The 14527-nt window shown below is 42.7% G+C and overlaps 1 protein-coding gene across 1 annotated transcript; it reads right to left on the reverse strand.

Annotated features, from left to right (window-relative positions):
* Positions 1-209: 209 nt before the first annotated feature.
* Positions 210-6280, reverse strand: LOC141097782 (uncharacterized). Its single transcript, XM_073585201.1, has 4 exons — positions 6215-6280; positions 5952-6043; positions 4697-4823; positions 210-1514 (listed from the first exon to the last, which is right to left on the reverse strand). The coding sequence occupies exons 2-4, from the start codon at positions 5998-6000 to the stop codon at positions 587-589; spliced, it is 1104 nt and encodes a 367-aa protein (XP_073441302.1). The 5' UTR covers positions 6001-6043; positions 6215-6280; the 3' UTR covers positions 210-586.
* Between the last annotated feature and the right edge of the window lie 8247 nt (positions 6281-14527).

Below are 14527 nucleotides of genomic sequence, written 5' to 3' on the forward strand. Positions count from 1 at the left end.
CATGCAATAGTCAATAATTTGGAGAATTGGTTGAATTTATAGATTATTTGCAATATTTTAAATTGGATAAAACCTTTTGATGCCTGGTCAGATTAGGTGTACATATACTAGAGATGTGGAACTCTGTAGAGGGTCACAAGCAAAGTATCAAAACTTTTGGAACTCCGATCCCTAATGCCTTCTAATTTAAGCAACCAAGACACGAGACGTATTGCTGAGTTTAATTTTATTGAACAGAATGCGAATAGCACAAAGATAAGGCAATGATGGAAAGATGACGTAAACATCGTAATATTGGGATACTGCACTGGCACAGGTGACAGAAGGGATCTTTGTTGTTCATATTAGTTACAGGTAGATTACCTGATCTGAGCTCTTACTATGGAGGTAAACTGAAAGGTCTGTAAACAACAAAGAAAAGTCAAAGATGGTTCTATGCTCTTGAGAGGCTGGGGCTTGTAACTGAGTAAACAATGTAGACAGAAAATACAAGCTCTAGCATTCTATTAGTGGAATAGCACCGCTAATAATTGTAATGTTGAGTTGTATCATAGCTGGTCACTTTGTTCTTCAGTCTTCGGGTAATTCAGTTTTTGGTGGAAATGCCCGTATTGATGAAATCTTGGATCTTGTCTCGGACCTTTATCTGCAGATGCTCCACTTGATCCTGAACGGTTACAGTATATTCTCCAAACTTCTTCTTCATGTCCTCGACTCTCTGTACCAGATCCTTGTTGAGGGCATCTGCATATGGGGTCATTGTGTCTTTGAACTCTACGATCTTCTGGTCCATCTTCTGGTTCATCTCGGTAAGGTAGGGATCCAATGTCTGCTTGATGTTTGTCATATCTCCATCCAGCTTGGTTCTCAGCTCATTGGCATAGGGGTAGAGTTGCTCTTTTAGTTGCCCAGTGAACTCAAACATTTTGCTTTCCATATGCTCAACGTTCTTCTTCATCTGGAAGTCCATGTTCTTGATCTTCGTTCGCAGTTCTTCCTGTACATCCTCAGCATAGGGTTCTAGGCTTTTATATAGCTCTTGGAGTTGTTGGTCAACATTATCTTTGACTTTCTCGGTGATGGGAATTAGTTGCTTTCTGAGTTGTTCTACATTGTCGTCTATGGTAGCCTTGAGTTCTTGGGAAAATGGGGTCAATGATGACTGTATCTGGTCTGTGTTTTCTCTGATCTTGGTCTCTAGATCCTTTGTTACACTCTTCAGCTGCTCACTGAGTGTCTCTGTGTTTTTGTCCAGCTGGGCTTTAATCTCTTCCGCATAAGGTGCAAGTTTTACCCGAAGTTCTTCTGTATTCTTAGTAAGCTGCTTCTGTACTTCCTCGGCATAAGGAATCAGCTTGTCCTTCAATTTCTCCAGCTCTTGTCTAATTTCATCCTTCAGTCTTTCAGGATCTTGAGTTAGTTGGTCATGCATCTGCTTGACAAATGGACCAAGTTTTTGCTGCAGTTCTCCTGCATAAAGATTAATGCTCTTCAGGTTTTCGTCAATTAGACCACTGTGGAGAGCAAAAAATAATAATTATGGAACAACCTCTAAAATATAAAAAAAAATTCTTGTAATGTGCATAAAAGTATTGTGAACACTTCTGTGGTATTTTCATGGACTTTGCTTTGTCAGAATAAGTAGTTCACTGCCTTTCACTATCTGTGGCAGTGCCATAGGTATGAATGGACCAGTGGCATGAACGTGTGGCCATAAGATGAAAACAAAGAAGAAGGAAATTATGAAATAGTGAAGAAGAGGAAAGAGCTTGTAATCATGATAGACAATGTCAATGTGTAATGAAGGAATGCGGGAGGAGGAAGAGAATGCAAAGCAAAAAAGCAGTAAAGTTTGGAAAACAGAATGAACAGAAGTGGCCCAGGATGGGGGACATTATACATGGAAGGAACTCAGGATGGAAGACATTATACAAGGATGGAGCCCAGGATGGGGGACATTATACATGGATGGAGCTCAAGCTTGGGGTTAATATGCCAGAAGCGGGCCTAGGATGGGGGGCATTATACAAGGAAGAAGCCCAGGATGGGGGGCTCTAGACATGGAAGGAGATCAGACTTGGAGTTATTATACCAGAAGGGGACCCAGGATGGGGGACATTAAATAAGGAAGGAGCTCAGGATGGGGGACATTATACAAGGAAGGAGCCCAGGATGGGGGATATTATACATGGAAAGAACTCAGATTTGGGGTTATTATAGCAGAAGGGGGCCCTGGATGGGGGACATTAAATAAGGAAATAGCCCAGGATGGGGGACATTATACAAGGAAGGAGCCCAGGATGAGGGACATTATACAAGAAAGGATCTCAGGCTTGGGGTTATTATACCAGAAGGAGGCCCAGGATGGGGGGACATTAAACAAGGAAATAGCCCAGGATGAGGGACATTATGCAAGGAAGGAGCCAAGGATGGAGGACATTATACATGGAAGGAACTCAGGCTTGGGGTTGTTATGCCAGAAGGGGCCCCAGGATGGGGAACATTATACAAGGAAGGAGCCCAAGATGGAGGTCATTATACAAGAATTGGGCTCAGGCTTTGGGCCATTATACCAGAAGGGGGCCCATGATGGGGGATTTTATACCAAAATGAGGTACAGCATGGGGGGTCATTTTACCAGAATGAGGTCCAGAATGGGGGACATTATACCAGGATGGGTGATATTGTTAAAGAAAGGTGTCAGGATGGGGGACAATATTACAGTAACGGGCCCAAGATGGAGAACATTATACCAGGAAGAGGCCCATGATAGGGGACATTGTAAGAGGAAGAGGCCCAGGATGGGGGTCATCATACTAAAATGATTTCAAAGATGGGGGTCATTATAAAGGAAGGGGCCGATGATAGGGGCCATTATACCAAGATGGGTGTCACTATTACAGAAATTAGCCAGGATAGGGGATATTATACTAGTAAGGGGTCCATAATGGGCAAGATTATACCAGGATGGGGTACAATATACAGGGAGGGAGTCCAGGATGGGGGACATTATACAAGGAAGGAGCTCAGGATGGGGGACATTATACAAGGAAGGAGCCCAGGATGGGGGACATTATACATTGAAGGAACTCAGACTTGGGTTTTTTTTACCAGAATGTTGCCCAGGATGGGGACATTAAACAAGGAAGGAGCCCAAGATGGGTGACATTAAACACGGAAGGAGCCCGGGATGGGGGACATCATACAAGGAAGGAGACCAGGATGTTTGACAGTATACAAGGAAGAAGCCCAGGATGGGGGATATTATACATGGAAAGAGCTCAGGTTTGGCATTATTATACCATAATGGGGCCCAGGAAGGAGCCCAAGATTGGTGACATTAAATAAGGAAGGAGCTCAGGATGTTGGACATCAAACAAGGAAGAAACCAAGGATGGGGGACATTATATAAGGAAGGAGCTCAGGATGGGGGACATTATACAAGGAAGGAGCTCAGGATGGGGGACATTATACAAGGAAGAAGCTCAAGATGGGGGATTTTATGCAAGGAAGAAGCCCAGGATGGTGGTGTTTATACAAGGAAGGGGGCCTATGATGGAGGTTATTATACCAGAATGAGGTCCAGCATGGGGGGTCATTTTACCAGAATTAGGTCCAGAATGGAGGTCATTATACCAGGATGGGTGACATTGTTAAAGAAAGGTGTCATGATGGGGGACATTATTACATTAACAGGCCCAAGATGGGGGACATTATACCAAGAAGAGGCCCATGATAGGGGTCATTATAACAGGAAGAAACTCAGGATGGGGGTCATCATACCAGAAATGTTTCAAGGATGGGGGTCATTATACAGGAAGGGGCCCATGATAGGGGACAGTATACCAAGATGGGTGTCACTGTTACAGAAATTGGCAAGGATAGGGGATATTATACTAGGAAGGGGGCCATAATGAGTAAGATTTTACCAGGATGGGGGACATTATACCAGAATGGGTGACATTGTTATGGAAAAGAACAAGGAAGGAGGATATTATTACAGTAAGGGTCCTAGTTTGGGGCACATTATACGAGGAAGGGGCCAAGAATAGTGGACATTATAACAGGAAGAGTCCCAGAATTGGCGTCATTATACCAGAATGAGATCCAGGATGGGTTACATTGTTACTGAAAAGAGCCAGGATGGGGGACATTATTACAGAAAGAGGCCCAGGAAGGGGGACATTATTACAGAAAGGAGCCAAAATAGGGGACATTATTACAGAAAGTGGCCCTGGATGGGAGACATTATTACATGAATGGGACAGGACGGGGGGCATTATTACAGGAAGGGACAGAACGGGGATATTATTACAGAAAGGGGCAGGGCGGGGATATTATTCCAGGAAGGTGCCAAGATGGGGACACTATTATATGTATGTCTGTATAGGATCTAAAATGCTGCAAACGCCATTACATCTGAACAACATGGAGATGGGATACAGGTCCAAATTTTGCACAGGGGCCAATGGGACTCCAATTACGCCACTGATCCTTTCTATGATATTTTTATGCATATATTCAATTTTAAAGCATAGAGACACCCTTGGTTCCTTTCTCATTCAGCCACTCTGTAACTGTCTACAACTTTCTGATAACAACAATAGAATAGTAATAAAACCAGTACTACATCAGCAATCACATCAGTGCATTCAGTCTGCGGTGACTGCCGTCTGTGCATATTTTGGACACCTACTTTAGCTGTCTGCTGATGTCAGATTGCTGTATCTGCTCCACTTTGTCTTTGGTGTTGCTGGACAGCTGGGTGAAGTAATTCCAGAAAGCATCACTTATCTCGTCAGTGCTGATCTCGGCTTGAGATCCTAGGGCAGAAAAACAGATAGTAGAAAGTCACATACTATTCATCATACAAATAGAATAATATTGTATAGAGAATAACCCTCACTTTCATTTTTGTCATAAATAAATAATACAGATGACAATAAGCAGCTTCGTAATATATCTTATTAGAAAAATCTGCTTCTTTTTCCTCCAGGACTGATCTTTCACTCTCAAAATTCTCAATTCACAGGTAAAATGTGTCTTTAGTGACTACAAACCTTCCCACTACTGAGATAGGAGATGACAGTTGGTGCTTATAAAGTTCTATGGAGAACTGTATTAGTCATTTCAGTAGAATGTCTGCGTCGACCTTTAGCTCCACCTTCTCCTTAGAATTTTAAAAGCACCAACTGTCTTCACTGTAATGGGAACATATGTCTTCCTTAAATACAGATTTTATAGATTTTACCCCTGAATTAAGAGTGAAAGCTCAGTCCGGAAGGAGAAAGAAACAGATTTCTCTAATAAGATGTATTACAAAGTTGCTTATTTTCATCTCTACTATTGATTTGTGAAATATTAAAATCACAGTTACTCTTCAATGATTGTTGATAGGTTATAGTTCAGGAGTAGTTATTGGTGGGGTTCAGGGTCTACAGACCCCTGGAAACAAAGAGGAAAAATGGATGAGCTTATATTCAAGTGAGAGCAAAGTGGCATATGGAGCCATAAACTTTTTATTAAAGAGGTTCACCAGGCTTAAGATATCAATATCAGATCAGTGGGGGGGGATTCTCCACCCAATGCCCCCCATTGAACAGCTGTTTTCAGCTACATGTGGTGGTCTCCTGATGTGAGTACTAAAAAAGGGGCTGTAGCCTGTAACATATTGAAAATGTAGATATCCTTTTATTTATCATATGAAAAAATACATATATGGAAGTATGAATACATTGTATCACTGGAAGTATATCATGATATATTCACCCATCAGTCTTTAGTTATGGAGGTTGCAGAGGTCGCAACCCAGGGTCTGGTGACTTAGATGTTTAAATGACCCTATATCACATAAGAAGAGAATATTGTGGCACATGGTATCTGGTATTTCCTCTTAGAATTTGGTACCAGAGTCCTACACTCAGATACTATTCACCTAGACATTTACTGACCTGTGATTGCGCACACAACTAGCGCCAGACCTAGGACTTTCAGCAGCATGGTGGTTCTCTGTACAGGTCAACCTTGTCCCAATGGTGAAAATCTACAACAACAAATGAAAAGAAATTTCAAAAGTAAAGAAATGGATGGAAAATCATAAAACTAAGGATGATTTCTGTGCTTGCAAGAAGTGGTAGTTCGCCAAGACCCTAGGATCTTGTAAAAGTTCTGCAAGTCTCCTTATTCAGGAAGGATGGATGAGATTGCTCCTTACCTGATCCCTTGGTGTTTAGATCTGAGGATGAAGTTGTGCCACTGCCGGCCCTTTATATTAGAGCATCTCTACTTTGGCTGATCTCCAAGGCAGCTTCATGGACTTTAGATCAGATGTGGAGTTCATGACGTGTCTCTGTTTTTAAAGTGATGCTGGAAGTCTGAAAAGCTTGGTGAGCAATGATCTCTGAGTCACAGTCATAATCGTGATGAAATAGAAGAGTGCTGAGCTCGTGTTCTTAAGCCAAAAGTGCTGAACTGATCAGAACAGACCATCACTAAAGGTTGTGATCTTTCAATTTCGTGGTCATTGAAGGTCAACTTTGGGTTTAAGTAGAATGAGGTGCTGAAATAATGTAACCGTGAGTCAAAGGAAGGCGTTTCCAGGACTCGTTGGTGCCATTTTCTATGTTCCTTGCTCTCAAAAGCTTTGTGGAACAGCTGATTTGCTGACTCAAAAAGCCAATTTTGCAAAAAAATTGTTAGAAAGGTCTATTTGATGTGATGTCGTCCATTGTATGAGAAATACAGGGAAATATTTTGAAGGTTCAGAATTCAAGAAGCAAATTGAAATTGAGAACATACACTAAATGGGTTTTCTGATTCTGGAAAATCTCTGACCCTTGGCTATGCTTTATTCTATGGAAACAAATTGTACTTTACTCACCCTTCCCTGGTCCAGCGCTGAAAAAAAGCAAGAAAAAAGGCTGCAAAGGAGTGCCTCTATGGAGGGAGGAGGGGAAGAAAAACCAACAAAACACTTATACTAAAATCGATGTCTTGAATGTGTACAACGCTGTTAGAGCTCAATCAGCCTGCTGCTAAGAGCATGTTTCCATGGTCAGGAAACGCTGCGGATTGGACGCTGCATACAGCCGCAGCGTCCAGATGTTACAGTATAGTGGGGAGGATTTTATGAAATCCCATCTCCACTATGCGTTTAAAGATGCAGGTGGCAGACCTGCATATATGCACATGCGGCGCGTCTATATAAACCGCAGCATGTCTATTTATCGTGTGGAGACGCTCAGTCTCCGCAAGATAAATATCACAGTCTATGTATAGGACCGGGTCCGGACATCCTAATCAGGTGCTGTATTGTAAGACAGCTTAAAAATCAAACAAAAAAAGGAGCACCAACCGAAGAGCGTAGTGAGTCCACACGGGGAGATGGGGAGTTGAAGAATTGAAGCTCTACTTACTTCAAAGGGGGGAGAAAAATTTCTATTCCTATCCGATAGAAATCTCCCTGCTCTTGCTATCTGCGATCTGATTTTTTATTCCAGAGAATGTATGCACTGAGGAGTATATGGTGCACAAAATACTGTATGGAGTTGTTTGTGGTTACCATAATACTATATGGAGGACTATATGGTGCAAATAATACTGTATGGAGGACTATGTGGTGCAAATAATACTGTATGGAGGACTATATGATGCTTATAATGCTGTACGGAGGACTATGTGGTGCCAATAATTCCGTATTAAGGACTATGTGGTGCACATAATACTGTGCGGAGGACTATGTGGTGCTCATAATGCTGTGCGGATGACTATGTGGTGCCCTTAATACTGTATGGAGAACTATTTGTTGCCTATAATACTGTATGGATAACTATGTGGTGCCAAATTATACAGTATGGAGGATTATGTGATGTCCGTAATACTGTGTGGACAACTATGTGGTGCGCATAATACTGTATGGAGGACTATGTGGTGCCCATAACACTGTATGGAGGACTATAAGGTGCACAAAATACTGTTTAGAGGTCTTTGTGGTTACCATAATACTGTATGGAGGACTTTGTGGTGTCCATAATACTGCATGGAGAACCATATGTTACCAATTATACAGTATGGAGGACTATGTGGTGGCAATAATGCTGCATGGAGGACTGTGGTGTCCATAGTACTGTATGGAGGACCATGTGGAGCCTTTAATTCTCTATGCAGGACTATGTGGTACCCATTATATTTTTTGGAGGACTATGTGGTGCCCATAATACTGTATGAGTGACTATGTGGTGCACATAATACTGTGTGGAGGACTATGTGGTGTTCATAATACTGTGTGGAGGACTATATGGTGCACAAAATACTGTTAGGAGGTCTTTGTGGTTACCATAATACTGTATGGAGGACTATGTGGTGCCCATAATACTGTATGGAGGACCATGTGGAGCCTTTAATTCAGTATACATGACTATGTGGTGCCCATAATATTGTTTGGAGGACTATGGGGTGCACATAATACTTTTTTGAGGACTATATGGTTCCCATAATTCTGTGTTGAAGACCATGAGTTGAACATAATACTGTATGGAGGAATATGAGGTGCACATATTACTGCATGGAGGAGTCTGTGGTGCCCATAATTCTGTATGGAGGACTATGTGGTGCCCATAATAATGTACAGAGGACTATGTGATGCTCATAATGCTGTACGGAGCACTATGTGGTGCCCATAATACTATATGGAGAACTATTTGGTGCACATGATACTGTATGGACGACTATGTGGTGCCCATAATACTGTATGGAGGACTATGTGGTGCCCATAATACTGTACGGAGGACTATGTGGTGCCCATAATACTGTATGGAGGACTATGTGGTGCCCATAATACTGTATGGAGGACTATCTGGAGCCCATAATACTGTATAGACAACTATATGGTGCACATAATACTGTATGGAGGGCTATGTGATACCCATAATTCTGTATGGAGGACTATATGGTGCACAAAATACTGTTTAGAGATCTTTGTGGATACCATAATACTGTATGGAAAACTATATGGTGCCCATAATACTGTATGGAGAACTATATTGTTTGGTTTCTGAGCTATTGCATAATTTATAATAGATATCACTCATGTAATTTAAGAAGTGAAATCTTTGGCATTGTACTATACCTATATTTCTCTGCCGTATCTGGGTATTATGAATTGTGGTATTTGTTAAAGGGCCCCATTGAGACTCTTTCATCTGGGGCCCACGAAAACCTGGAGCCGGCCGTGCCCTTATAGACGGCTTAGCAAGGGTGAGCCTACTGACGGATTTCCTTTAATTAGTAGGATAGATGCATAGTACTGGACAGATATACACAAAAAAGTTAAAAGTGACACAAAGATGCCCGGTCATAGCACCTTTCACTTCCCAATGCATGAAATCCCTGCAGGCAATCTAACAATTTTCCTAGTACAATCTAGTAAACGGAAGCTGAATTCTGGATATTTTGGGCAGCAAAACTTATCTCAGGTATGATTGCCCATGGAAGTTTGATGAACACATTGGCCACCATGTAATGCTTGATTTTCCCCGTGGTGACGCTTGTTGTCTTGATTCTTCTTCGATCAGTGTGTTAGCACAAAATGACTGTCCAAACCAAGCACAGTCATTGCTTCCCACCTTCATGTTTTCCATTTTTCTCCATCCTTAATTGGCTCCTGAAAAGCCAGAACTGTTAATCAAGTAAGAGGACAATGGAGATAAAAAAAAATAACGGACGCAGGATTCTTATAATTCTCCAATCTATTGAAATCCAAATAGTTATTGACATAGAGTAATATTAAAGCATGGAGCAGGTTGTGTAGGTGGCTTTTAGTAAGGTCTACATGTAATATTGTTCACCTGCTAAGTGCAAAAAAAAAATGATGTGTTGTCAATTGTGAATAGAATTGCTCTTTACCCTGCTCAGGTTCACTTCTTCCAACTAGTTGTACTTTTACCTGTAATCGGCAGCCGCCCGTCCTATCATCACCTCCCTCACATATTATTGATTTTGTATATTCATTGCTATCATGAACACATACACATCACAAAAAAACTGCTATTGTTTCATTTAGGCACAACCCTGCAGCAGATTACCAGACTGTCTTTATGTCTTTGTATATTTGATTCCGACTATATTCTTAGATATACTGTTTATTTGGAGAGATTTTCCTCCTTTTGGGGTCAAGTTGTCTTTTAAAAAAAAACAAATTATATATATATATATATATATATATATATATATATATACACTGCTCAAAAAAATAAAGGGAACTCTCAAATAACACATCCTAGATCTAAATGAATGAAATATTCTCATTGAATACTTTGTTCTGTACAAAGCTGAATGTGCTGTCAACATAGTCACACAAAAATCATCAATGGAAATCAAATTTTTGAACCAATGGAGGCCTGGATTTGGAGAGACCCCCAAAATGAAAGTGGAAACAAGTCAAAATGAAAATAAAAACAATACAAAATTAAAGTGAAAACAAGTCAAAATGATGCACAGTATTGTGTGTGGCCTCCATGTGGCTGTATGACCTCCCTACATAGCCTGGGCATGCTCCTGATGCGGTTGCGGATGTTCTCCTGAGGGATCTCCTCCCAGACCTGGACTAAAGTATCCGTCAACTCCTGGACAGTCTATGGTGCAACGTGACGTTGGTGGATGGAGCGAGACATGCTGTCCCAGATGTGCTCAATCGGATTCAGGTCTGGGGAACAGGCAGGCCAGTCCATAGCTTCAATGCCTTCATCTTGCAGGAACTGCTGACACACTCCAGCCACATGAGGTCTGGTATTGTCCTGCATTAGGAGGAACCCAGGGCCAACCGCACCAGCATATGGTCTCTCAAGGGATCTGAAGATCTCATCTCGGGACCTAATGGCAGTCAGGCTACCTCTGGCGAGCACATGGAGGGCTGTGTGGCCCTCCAAAGAAATGCCACCCCACACCATTACTGACCCACTGCCAAACCGGTCATGCTGAAGGATATTGCAGGCAGCTGATCGCTCTCCACGGCGTCTCCAGGCTGTCACGTCTGTCACATGTGCTGAGTATGAACCTGATGATTCTGTTCTGGTCTCAGATCGGCTGGTACTGACTTAGCTTCCTGCCAGCCTGCTCTATCAGCCACTTCATGGACCAAAATCAGGAGCTCCTGTGTAAGTTCAGATCCCTGTATAGAGAATAGACATCATATTTCAATAGTGGTGTGGAATAAGTGACCGCAGCTTTTGTCCCAAACGCCATAGTCACTGTTTCTGTCACTTCATTCACTGAAATTAGATATCATCAGTGGGTGATAACAGAAGCAGGGTGAGTGACAGCAGTGCTGCCCCACAGCTTCTGTTACCGGTCAAACTAAAACTAATCATCATCATTGCATAATGTGTAAGGGGGTGAGATATAATGTCCTTCTTGCTTCCCTTCCTCTGATTGCCCTTTGATTGTTAATGTTTACACATTGCTAATTGATAATGTATATGTCGAATGCTTGCATTACTGCTACATAGAAATATGTATTATTACTCATCTTTTATGGTATTGCCACATGTATATATGCTACCATTCTGTAGAGAACTGTAATATATTGTTTTATGTTCCTTTAGTATAGTATTGTATAATGTAATGTGATTGATGTTCATGTACAGTTAGGGTAAGTCAGTGCATCTTTTTGGGGAACATTAGAGGAGGACACTTTAGTATATTGTTCCTATAGATAAGGGTAAGTGTAATTCTGTTGTGGGCCACTTGATGGGGGCATATTAGTGGGCCTTATAGGCATAGCTGATAGAATGTTTATAGAGGGTTAATTGTAGGAGGGGCTGCTGGGTAGTAAGAGGAAAGCTTGTAGGAAGTCAGACGAGCCAGAGTTCCCTAGTGTCCACATGGGCTATAGGCCCGGACAGCTTGGCAACCATTCAACGTTCAAGCGCTGCAGCCCACGTTACCCACGGCCACTATGTCTTATAGCAGTGCGCCAGAACAGGAAAGGAAAGATGTGGTGACTTATCGCCTGGGCAGATGCTTTTAGGGCAGGAGTCGGTTAGGCTGATGAGATGAAGGAAGTTGCAGCTTCAATGAGATCAGTACAGATGGGCCGGATGCTTTACCAGAGGCAACCAAACCTTGTGACTGATGATTTTGAGTCTGGGGTGAAACAGGCAGAAGGAATTGTCATCATGGCGAGGTCAGGCCAGGAAGGAACTGGGGAGCAGTCTAGAACAATCCGGTCTGGGCGTGTATTGCACAGAAGCGACAGCCAGAATGGGAAAGATGAGGAAACCAGTAATTGACAAGCTGTGCCAACTGTTGATGTAACATTTAAAGTACTCAGTAAACAAAGTGTTAAAGTTAACTTGCACTGTGTCTCCATTACTGGGGGTCGCCTGAAAGAGGGACTGTCTTCGCCTGGGAAGTGCCCATAGGAAGTTGAATCAGGAGATGCAGGTATGTTGAAGAGAAGATGATATACATAGAGAAAACAGAGCAGAGAAACACCATCCAATAAAATAATTATATTTTATTAATTCAAATAATTTTGAAAATATAAAAGATGTACATAGCAATATTAAGGCTTTTACAATAAAAAGGAAAGGAGGAATACTACGGCCAATACAGGGGTACACATGGTGATAGTGCGACCAAGAGTTATACAATATGCATATCGGTAATACAGTACAACAGGATAAATCCCAAGCAAAGTATCCATACAGAAACATGAGCAAATATAAACAACATTGTCCGGAACAATAACAAATCAGTGTGCCCATCTGCATCAAAATAAATATCATCTGTATTGGCCGTAGTATTCCTCCTTTCCTTTTTATTGTAAAAGCCTTAATCTCTGCTCCGTTTTCTCTATGTATATCATTCTATTGGGAGCATTTCCATTTTTTTCATTTGTTGTTAGGCATTATGCCCTATTCTTTGGAGTGAAGTTATTTCTTCAGCATTTACTATAGTTAATTTATGCTTATTTTGACTTATTTTTGTTTTCATGTTGAAGAGAAGAGTACAGTTTTCTGTAGGGGAAGGACTGGACATAGATATTGCGGATATTCAGGTCATGACTACAGTCCTGTCCCTCCCTTACATTTGGTGTAGTTGGCAGGATGCGACCACCTCGCAATGTGGAGAACTCGCAGAAAGAAATGATGATGAAAATGTGTGTGCGACTGCTGTGCCCTTGGAAGATGACCGGCAGAAAGAGTAAGTAGTTGTTATAACTGAAGAAGAAATTGTGCAAGAAACACTGGATTTGCCTACTACCAACTTTATGACCACACTGGACTTGACTACTGAATTGAACTTGACTGACTGGAGAAGAAAAGCTAAAACCTCTACTGTGACCAAGATAGCAGCGTTGAGAATGGTAGGAGATGGTGAAGAAACAAACAACAATGAAAACCGCGTCCTTCGTGGGCATTGCCGCCACATCTTGGCACCGAAACCTGCCTGTCAGTATGCCCTGGTCCTGGGTGCAGCTGAAGAAGAGAAAACCTCTCCCCCTTCCACTGACCAACAACGGATGGGTGGAGCAGCTGGAGGCTGACCCCCTGGAAAGAGGTGGGACCCAGAAGAAAAGTCCAAGTGCAGCTGCGGTGGCCTAGGCCACATGGAAAGGAGATGGTGACAGACGGAAGGCAAAAGAACCCGGCCCGCCATACAGTGGACAGAAATCGGAGAGCACCCCACTTGCAAGCACCTGAAGAGTCTTCAGCTGCCAGAGTCTACAGCGTCCCGAGGACCAAAGCCCTTGCGTCTGGAGTCGGTGCCCCGACATCCTCTGCAGCAGGAACAATCAGTGGAGCCATCCTCTCAACGTTCTCTGGAGGCTGAATCATCGGGGCAACATCAGGCAGCGGAACTCTGCAGACCGGAACCTTTGTTGTTAGTTCAGCAGAGACCGGAACTCACGTCCACCCTGGAGGAACCGTTCCCGGAAAGCGAGGATGAGCCGGAGCTCTATCTACCAGCCGACTGTGCGGGTATCCCCACGGAAGGATCCAGCTTTCCCGGGATAGCCACGGTCTACGTTCTTGCGTCTGAGCAGGTGAGTGCACCTAGGCGCGTGACCCCGGAAAGCTGGCTCAGGCCCCGATCTTTCACCCCAGATGCCCGGCCTGTCATGCGGTCTCCCATCTCAGGTAGTGAGCTCCTGCATAGCATTACTATGTGTCATGAACTCATTTTCTGCTCCACCAGTTGAGAGTTCCCCTTCCGTTCACCCTCTGGTGGTGACAGGAGGTAGTGCTGTTGGTTTAAGTGGTAGTGATCTGCCACCTGATGAGGAATATAACGATTGGATCTCTGGAGTATCAGACTGGATATAAGACAGCCGACGCCCTATCCGGGTGCTGGTGATTGAGTCTGCTTCTCAGGTCCTGGACTTCAGCTCTCTTCTAGTCTTCTCAAGTTAAGATTGTTTTTTGCTAATGTTCACACTTGCGCTTGTTGGTCAATTCAGTTTGTTGTGTATTCAGCCTGACCCTGCTGGGGCTATGCTGAATTTCCACTCCTATTAATCAGTATT

Source organism: Dendrobates tinctorius, unplaced genomic scaffold, assembly GCF_039654945.1.
Source record: "Dendrobates tinctorius isolate UK_male_01 unplaced genomic scaffold, ASM3965494v1 ptg000086l, whole genome shotgun sequence".
In the NCBI taxonomy this organism is placed as follows: Eukaryota; Metazoa; Chordata; class Amphibia; order Anura; family Dendrobatidae; genus Dendrobates; species Dendrobates tinctorius.